The sequence below is a fragment of the Nothobranchius furzeri genome, chromosome 11, assembly GCF_043380555.1.
Source record: "Nothobranchius furzeri strain GRZ-AD chromosome 11, NfurGRZ-RIMD1, whole genome shotgun sequence".
In the NCBI taxonomy this organism is placed as follows: Eukaryota; Metazoa; Chordata; class Actinopteri; order Cyprinodontiformes; family Nothobranchiidae; genus Nothobranchius; species Nothobranchius furzeri.
Genome location: NC_091751.1, coordinates 40063633 through 40073569, shown reverse-complemented (window position 1 = coordinate 40073569; position 9937 = coordinate 40063633). Strand labels below are relative to the sequence as shown.

At 41.7% G+C, this 9937-nt stretch overlaps 1 protein-coding gene across 1 annotated transcript; it reads left to right on the top strand.

Annotated features, from left to right (window-relative positions):
• The first annotated feature begins 666 nt into the window (after positions 1-666).
• LOC129157488 (acyl-coenzyme A thioesterase 1-like) lies at positions 667-1402 on the top strand. Its single transcript, XM_054736695.2, has one exon. It carries the CDS (start codon positions 944-946, stop codon positions 1400-1402), a length of 459 nt encoding a protein of 152 aa, XP_054592670.1. The 5' UTR covers positions 667-943.
• Positions 1403-9937: the final 8535 nt, after the last annotated feature.

Sequence of the window (9937 nt, the reverse complement as noted above, 5' to 3'; positions counted from 1 at the left end):
ATATTTTCTTTACAACGACCTTGGTTAATGATTCTGTTGAATTAAGAGACGTCTGCTCAATTTAGACAGAAGCTGCTCTCTAGAGCCAGGTGTTTGTATGATTAACCTGTTCTGGTGAAGGTGAGCGGGCTGAGTTTGGAGGTCACCATGGGAGCCAGATCCACCAATGAGAAGGCAGAAAAGGGAGTGGACTTTAGCAGTCCTGGGTGTAAAAACTAGGCAAGTGAAAGCATGAAAGTTGTCTCATTTAACAAGCTGCTAACAAATAACCCAAAATGTCCATTATGCACGGACGAAACATGATTTATTACTTATGTTATTTAAAATATAAAACATGCATTTACTGTAGAACCAACCAACTCACTGTAAAAGTATATTCATGTGGACAAAAAGCTAAAAAAGAACATTTGTGGAGAGAAGTTTTGTAAACAAATTATTTTTATGAAGGTTTTTTTTATGATGAGTACTTTAAGATAAACCACATAGTTTATGCATTTAAACAAAAAATTGTTAAATTGTTTCTTCACTGTGATCCAAATTCACCTAGAAAACACTGAACATGCTCTTAGTGTAAGTCATAACGGAAAAAACTTCATCATTGTATAGCAAAAGTCACATTGTCCTTGTCACAAGCTAACTAATACCATTGTATGAATCTTTATGAAGCCAAGTACATATTGTAAATATTCAGAAGGACATTCATTCTCTGGCACTTAAACCAATCTACACTGAACCCAGCTTAATGCTCATTTTGAAGTCCAAGCCAAATATGTAAATACTGACTAACCTTTAAGGATAAACTTTTAACCATAAGCCACATTCATCTTCCAGCTCTACCATTCTGTAACATCACTTCAGTTAAATATTGATTTCTATAACATCAAGTATCAGTGGAAAAGTTAAAGCCGACGTTGGTTCAAGTTTCTGTTGATTCCAAACAGAGATGTCTGCCCAGGTCAGACTGAAGCTGCTCCCTAGAGCCAGGTGTTTGGATGATGACCCCGTCCAGGTGAAGGTGAGTGGGCTGAAGTCGAGGCAGGTGGTCGCCATGAGAGCCAGATCCACCGATGAGAGGGGAGTGGTGTTCAGCTCCTCGGCCACCTACAGAGCTGATGGTAACAGGGAGATCGACCTGAACAGAGACACCTCACTCTGTGGGAGCTACTATGGAGTAGAACCCATGGGTCTGCTGTGGTCCATGAGGTCAGAGACCATGCACAAAAGGTTTCAGAAGACTAATTCTTCAAAACCACATGTGGTGAAGTTCTCTGTTCATGAAGTGAAGGGCAGGATGCTGGCTGAGGCCACTAATGAGAGGTTGTTCATGGGAGATGGATTCAGCCGGGTTCCTGTCAGTCAGGGGAATGTTTCTGGTATCCTGTTCACTCCTCCAGGTTTGTAAAGGATTTTCTCTTTTGGTTGTTTAAATAAATAAAAAATATCTGAACCAGTGTTGTTTGTGGCGGCCATTTTAGTTTCAGTCTTTTGGACAGAAATGCTTTTAGTTTTGGGACAGCGTTAGCTCAGGAGGTAGAGGGGGTTGTCCACTGATAGGAAGGTTGCAGGTTTAATCTCAGCTCCCACCAGAGCATGCTGCCGTTGTGTCCTTGGGCAAGACACTTGGTCAGAGGGACCGGTTGCACCTGTGCTTGGCAGCTTTGCCTCTGTCAGTGTGCCCCAGAGCAGTTGTGGCTACATCGTAGCTCATCACCATCAGCGTGTGAATGACTAATTGTGTTGTGAAGCGCCTTGGGGTGTTGTAGAACCCTAAGAAGGCGCCATACAAATAAAGGCCACTTACCATTTAGTTTTAGTTCACTAAAACTGAAAAAGATTTTGGTTTTAAGTTTTACAAAATCGAAAAAGAGTTTTAGTCTTTAACAAGTGAAGGTGAGGGTCGAACACATACACTGAGCTACTGAAGTGAAATTCTCACCATCATCACTTATTTCAGGGCTAAAGGAGTGTCACGTTCTAACAAAACAAACCAAAGTCATAAAATCATAATGATCTCAAAACAGAAATAGATTAACATCAGAAAAATTAAGTCATACATTTATAAAATATCATGAATCAAATGAAAGATGATTACAAACTTGAGTAAAAAATATGAAAACAAGAGATGTATGTGTTTAGTTCATTTTTAAAGGTGTCCAGATTGTTAATGCTACGCTAGGATAAAGGATGATCATTCCAAAGTCGGGGTGCAACAGTCTGCAAGGAGCGATCACCTCAACTTTTATATCTGGTCTTTGGAACTTCTAGAAGGTTCTGGTGTGTGGACCTGAGGGTTCAGGTTGGAGCATAAGGTTTTAACAGTTGAGTAACATAAAGAGGAGCTTGACCATGTAGAGCCGTGAAAGTTATAGTAGGGTTCTAAAATGAACTCTAAAGTTAACGGGTAACCAGTGTAGAGACATTGGAATAGGAGTGATGTGTGCTCTTCAGGGCCGTGCAGAGACCTTTGACGGGGCGGGTGCTCAAAGTAAAAAAAGGGGCACTTATAGAGCAATCCAATAAGTTAGAAAATTCAGATAATGAGACCCTTGGGTTCAAACAACATAATATAAATAAATCAGTTAGTGTCATTAGTGTTAATGTTAGTTCATAAATAATAGTTTTAGTTTATAAAGCTGACTTATACCTAGAGATGTTACAATCACATTTTTGCCCCTGATCCGAGTCCAAGTTGTTTGATTTTTGATTATCTTCCAATACTGAGTCCTGTTCTGATACCAGGTGGTGATGCAACGCATTATAAAAGAAGAAAGAAGTCGTCCTTCTGTCTGTATTTGTCATTTTGTTATTTTAGCCTGAAAAGGTCACTCATTCAGGAAGTACATTTAACAGGAATCAAGATACTTTATTGCTATTGCACATGTGTACAACCAAAGATATTTTGTGCTTACTAAAGACAGCTCTAGCAAGAGGTAGTAAAATAAATGTAAAATAAATGCACCACAGAGACTTATCCAGTGTGATCTACAGCTATGTTAGTTGAGATCTTTTTCCTGTCAATAGAAAATTCTTGATCCCATTCCATGATCTCACTGAACTTAACACTAAACATGAGAGCTCTGCTACCAACCTAACAACAACACCCTTTACACAAAGGCACCATCATCACATACGTGGCAGGAGTCGCAGAGAAACTTAGAAGAATCTTCTCCAAACACAACATCCCGGTAAACTTTAAACCCAACAACACCCTCAGACAGAACCTGGTCCATCCAGAAGACAAAACACCCAAACTGAAGCTCAGTGGGGTAGTTTATGCAGTCCAGTGTAGGAGCACTGTCCAGATGTTTATATTAGAGAAACTAAACAACAATTACACAAGAACATGTGACGACCTCTGCCCTGGCAAGCCTAACGCAGCTGACATACTCTCCTGGAGTCCTGAGAACCGCCACAAGAGGACAGCAGAGAGACTGATAGACAGCTGACTCCAATCACATCATAAACACCTGGATCCTATATTAAGTATCGCGTCAGACCCGTGCCACAACCCGTGCACGCGCATTGGGTCCACAGCGCGCGCGTGAACGGGACTCGCGAGCGAAAATATACATGGCGAGAGGTCATTTGTGCACTGAGAGGGAGCAAACTGTGTCTGTGAGCGCACAAGGATGTGCACAAGTGACAAACCTGCGTGCGTGCGTTGTCAACGAGCACACGGCAGAGGAAAACGTGCGCGCGCGGCAGCCTCTCTGCGCGCTCGGCAGCCTCTCTGCGCGCTCGGCAGCCTCTGCGCGCTCGGTTTCTAATTCCGCTCGCTCAGCTGTGAGGAGTTTTGGCACTCTGGAGGCGTGGCCTGTGGCAGATCTTCCCTGTCCTCTGATTGGTTAGTTTACCCCGCACTTTACTCTCTAGCTATCTATATAAAAAAATCTGAGATTCAGCAGTTGCTGTCATAGCTCAGCTGGGAGAGTGGGTGACTCTCACTCTGGAGGATCCAGGTTCAAGTCTGGCCACAGAACATAGAGTTGATGTCATATTATTCTTTCCTAATTCCTGTGATATTATTTTACAGTTGTGACCGTTCAACTGTCATTAAACGTCCGAATGTTTGCTGGGCAGTGTTTTAAAAAGTGCACATAAGCTAGATGGTTTTAACCAGGTAAAAATAGACTTGTGGGTGTAGGTATGATCAAGTTTAAAAAGTTCTTGCCTCATTAATGTATTGTTTATTTTTTTCAGCATTTAATTGACAAATTATCCTTTCAAATAATTAATTGATGAGTTACATAATTGTCCATTTAGAATTGTTGAATGGACTGAGTCAAGTTTGGTGCACTTTATATATTTCAAAACATGTTTTTTTTAAATTATGCATATAAATAATTTTAATGTTAATTTATTGAAATATTTCTATTTTTTCATTACCTCACCCTTGTTTTGACAAAAACAAGACCTTGCTGGATAATATCACGGAGAAACTATTTGTTCACAGTACTTGGCTCAGTGAGGATCTGTATACCAAAGGAGGAGATACTCAGAAATCTGTCTGCAGATTGTTACAACCCAGACTGGAAGTGGTGGGCTGTAATAAGAAAGGAGACCAAACAGAGGAGTGGGGGTTCAACAACTGATTTATTTAACCATTGGCAACGCGCGCACGCAGGTTTGTCACTTGTGCACATCCTTGTGCGCTCACAGACACAGTTTGCTCCCTCTCAGTGCACAAATGACCTCTCGCCATGTATATTTTCGCTCGCGAGTCCCGTTCACACGCGCGCTGTGGACCCAATGCGCGTGCACGGGTTGTGGCACGCTTTAAACGCCATAGCGGACGCCCTTCTCCAGGCGGATGGGATAATCAAACATCCTCCGGAAATAGGCCAACGGCTGTGGGTCTGGCCGCTGAGCGGTCATGCTTAGAGGCTTCTGGGCTGCCGCATGATGTGGTCGCCACGATTCAGAGTGCGCGGGCGCCCTCTACCATTGCGTCTTACGCTGCTAAATGGGCAGCTTTCCAGAACTGGTGCGCAGAACGGAATGTTCAAGCGCTCTCCTGCCAGCTGGCGGATGTCCTATCGTTTCTGCAGATACTGATGGACAGGGGCCTCGCATTCAGCACTGTTAAGACATATGCTGCAGCTATCTCATCATGTCATCAGGGTTTTGGAGATAGATCTGTTTTCAATCATCCCCTCACAAAACGTTTTCTAAAAGGTGTCAGGAGGAACAGACCTGTGTCCCGCCCGCTTTTTCCCCAATGGGATCTAACGGTGGTTCTGCGTGGCTTATCTGAAGCTCCATTTGAACCCTTGGACCAGGTCTCACTCAAGTTCCTGTCGCTTAAAACTGCATTGCTGCTGGCGCTAGCATCAGTTAAGAGAGTGAGTGACCTAACCGCCCTCTCAGTGGCTCCCGCATGCCTCAGGATCCGGGAGGATGGCGGGTCTGCTGTTTTATGCCCCAACCGAGCCTTTGTGCCCAAAAGCATTAATGCTTCCTTCAAATCCAGGTCAATTTCATTGGCTGGACTTTTTCCTCCTCCCCATAATTCTGAGGAGGAGGCGGCTTCTCACCTTCTCTGCCCGGTGCGCGCGCTTGCACGATATGTGTCACGCACTTCAGGGATTCGTCGCTCACAAAACCTGTTTGTGCACTACAGGGAGTCTTCCCTTGGTCAGGCGCTGTCGGCCCAGCGCCTTTCACGCTGGCTGTGTGACGCCATTTCCCTCGCTTACACATCATCAGGGCCGGATCCCCCCTGAGGCACTCAGGGCTCACTCAGCCAGAGGGATTTCCTCTTCGATGGCGCTCCTCAGTGGTGTGTCAATGGAAGACATTTGTCAGGCTGCTTCATGGGCTTCACCCTGTTCCTTTACTCGTTATTATTTACGAGATGTGTCTTCAGGATCCATCACTCGTTCAGTGCTTGGACCCCAGCAGGCTAAATGAATGCTTATGGCACCTCATTGGCCTTGCTGAGATAGATTTCATCCTCTTGTGGATGATGTTTTTTAGTGGGGGCCCCTGTCTTATCGTGCCTGCCTCAGTCTTTAAGCCTGGTCTGAGGCTGAACGTCCCCCACTAGAGGAGATTTGATTGGGTGTGTCCATTGGTTGTGTTAACCAGTGGGGCGTAAACCCATCCAGCTGCGCTTTATTCCAATAGCAGCTAGCTTAAGGGCTAAGACTAGACGAAATAGAACGTTGGTTACGTATTGTAACCCCAGATTCTATGAGTCTAGTCGCAGCCCTTAAGCCACTGGCCCCACTGGTTATGATGGGAATAAGAGCCATTGGAGGTGAGCAGTGGGGTCACTGCGGTTATATACCATGAGGGGGCCCACTATTGGTGGGCGTACATTTAAGCTCTTCATGATTGGCTGATGCGGAGATCATCCTTCCAATAGCAGCTAGCTTAAGGGCTAAGACTAGACTCATAGAATCTGGGGTTACAATACGTAACCAACGATATTTGGGATCTGATCTGACCTTTATAGTCGCATAGTAGTGACGTCATCAAAGCAACCAGTGGTCACGTGACGCCATCAAAGCAACCAGTGGTCACGTGACGCCATCAAAGCACCCAGTGGTCACGTGATTTACGTTGCCCTTAGTTGCTAATGCTAACGCTAACAGCTCAGCGCTGCTAGTCAACATTTTTTTAAACAAACCTTTATTAACAAAAATAGAATATACAATGTGACAATGAGGTTACAAGCTCACAGTTGACAACGAATAAGACAAGTGAGATGACAACAAAAAAGAAAACAAAAGTGCCAGGGGGATATAAAAAAGGTGGGTGTACAGAAAAATACCGATTACAGTAGCATATATCTAGAGAGAACATCAACACAGAAATAGTAATAAATCAGGATCAGATTATCTTCCAGCGGGTACATATTTCAGTAGTCTTCTGGTTTTGTGAGAACCAAATAGAGTCCATATAATGCTTGACCTCCACTAAGAAACAGTTAAAGTTGGGTTTGCTTTTAGGAAATTTATATTTATGGATATGAAATTTGGCCAAAAGAAATAACAGATTAATAAAAAAATGTAATAGAGTTGCTGTCAGCGGTTACTGGCCGGACTCGACGCTAAAACGACCCTTTTCTCATTTCTACAGATATTTTTGACCAATAAGGTATGTTTATTATTACACTAATTATGTATTTTATCAAAGCATTTATTTTTTGGAGCGCCACAAACATTTATCAACTTTATAATTTTAAAAGATATATTGCAAACAAAACGTAGAAAACACATGGGTTACAGATCGTATTTAGCTAAAATAGGTATAATTGTATAAAAATAAGTGTTTATAGAAAACACCTATCAATGAAAGAATGTGGTTTATAATTTGAGCACTTCTGTTCTCTGCATGCTAGCATAGATGCTCTTCTTTTTGTCTTAATATAAACTTTAATGTCAGTAGTTCCTTCAGATCTACCAAGCAGGAGAGATAACTGTTTCCAGGATTTAATCTTCAGTCTGTCTGTTCTCTCTGCCTGCTGTCAGATGGAACATGAGATGATCTAAACTAATTTAAAACACGTTTTTAATAACTTGGGGGAAAACATGTGATTGTAAATACATCTATAACCCTGCTGATTGTCCTTCCAGCCTAACAACTAGTGTAAAATAGTAACTAATTTATTAAAATGTTAATTTAAATAAAGCTATTTCTGGTTAAAACCTTATTAGAAAACAGCATATGTGAGTAAAAAAAAACATTTTTTTATTTATTTCTTTATTAAAAGCCAGAGATCATAACAACAGAGAACTGTGATAAGTTCAACCTGCACAAACATTTTAAGTCAGGCATTGACATGTTTTAGTCTCACGAGACCCCACAAAAGAACTGCTTCAGTGAGGTCAGCAAGCTCCAGACTTCTTCAGGACTAGAGGATCCCTCTCTCTGACACCAGAACCCGGATGAAAAGAGACAAAAACAAAGAAACACATCATTTAGCACCACAACAAGCAAACCCCCACCAACGCTCCAGCACCAGTACAGATGGGTGGTGTTTTTGGAGGGATTTTAGCTCCCTTACCATTCCTTTTAATACCAGTGATCCTGGAAAAGGCCCCATCACCTAGCCAGCTGCACCACTCCACTTACCAGCATTTACTCCTTCCCTGACCAGACCAGATGCTTCCACCCACCTGATTGTTGCTCATCACCACTCAGGATCATGTGAATACATGAAGATAGACATGAATGCAAAGGCAGCAGTTTGACCTGAAACTTTTTAATTAATGATCTAGTTATTTATTTATGCTGATATTTCATTGTTAATAATTCTTCTTGTTCTGTCGTCAAGTAAAGACTCTAATCCCAACCTGACCGTAAGTGATAAATTATTTAACAGATGCAAATGAACAGTCCTGCAGTAAGTACCAACGTTGTGAAGGTTCTGTTGTTCAGACGTCCTGATTCAGCTCTGGTTATTCTGGAAGACATGTCGTGTTACCATGGTTATCCTGAGTGTGTAGCATGCTTCAGCAGGTCACGGAAGTCAGCATCATGTGGCTTAACTGAAAAAATAAAATAATTACTCATGTTCATGATCACATTTTACTTTACTGATGATATGCCAAATGCTGCTGCTGTCTGTCAAATGATCCACATCTCTAACTAAACTCACCATGGCCATCTCAGAATAAAAACAGCTTCCTCTAGTTGGGATGGATTAGTAACTGGAGTTGGAGCGAGTAAAGAGCTGCATGGACAAATGAAGTTAAAAATGTTTCTCATGAAGATTTGTTTGTCCTCTACCACTCTGATGTTCACAGACGGACATTACTGTAATAGAATTCTTTCAAATATTTAAAACTGCGCTGAAAGTTAAAAAGCTGAATCAGACACTAGTTTAAACTCACTAAGAATTTATTCTGTATCTTTACGTGAAGGGAAAGATAGAAATTTATTAGATAGAAATAAAAGTTATTAAAACTTAAACTGCATCCTAATTATGTCTTATTACTCTTTCCCCTTGACAGATGGTGACATCCTCAAACTAAAGGGAGTTCTTTTGAATGCTTTCATTCTTTGAAGTTTCCTCATCAGAATCAACCTCTGTATCCAAGGTCTGTGTAACAATGAAATCTGGTGTATTTTGATTTGTCTTCTTCCCTTTTTTGAGTTCACTCAGATCCAGCAGGTCGTGGGCAAACCACCTGGACTTGACTGACATCTAGTGGTTCCCCCTCTCTCATTTGAAATAAACCAAATATATTCATGTAATATGTTTCAAACACTAAACAGAAGCTGTCATTATATTCAAAGTGATCGATTAACTTAATCAATGGTGATAAACTTCAGAGCCACTGCTTCAGCTGTTCTCTGTTTTAAACCCTTGTAAACTTCACCAAATGCACCGTTTCCCAGAAATTTCTGAAGAATATAAACTCCTGATTGCCCGGTAAGGCTGCATGGTGGTGCAGTTGTTAGCACTGTTGCCTCGCAGCACGAAGGTCGCAGGTTCGAAACTCGGCTATGGCCTTTCTGCGTGGAGTTGCGTGTTCTCCCCATGCATGCGTGGGTTTCCTCCGGGTACTCCGGTTACCCCCACAGATCACAACATGCCCTATAGGTTATAAATTGTAAGTTGCTTTCTTCTATACATTGTTTATCTGGTTTTATGAATGTTAAAAATCTCCTTCACAAGATCAATCCATTGTCTACTGTAATCCATCTTATTTATTAACCTAATCTATCTTTTGATTATTTCCTAACCTTTTCAGAAAGCATTTCCAAAGAGCTTATAATTAATAAATGAAAGTCAATAAATAAGAAAACAAAAGTTAAGAAATAGTGAAAATACAAAGTAATTTGCTGGGTGAAATTTTATTGCTAGTGGGCCGATTCCGGCTGACAGATTTGGGGGTGTTGGTTGTCTTACTTGTTAGGGTGCACATTTTGTATCTGTGTTCTGTCAATGTGGGCTTTACCTCAAAAGAACCTTGAAATCTCATCT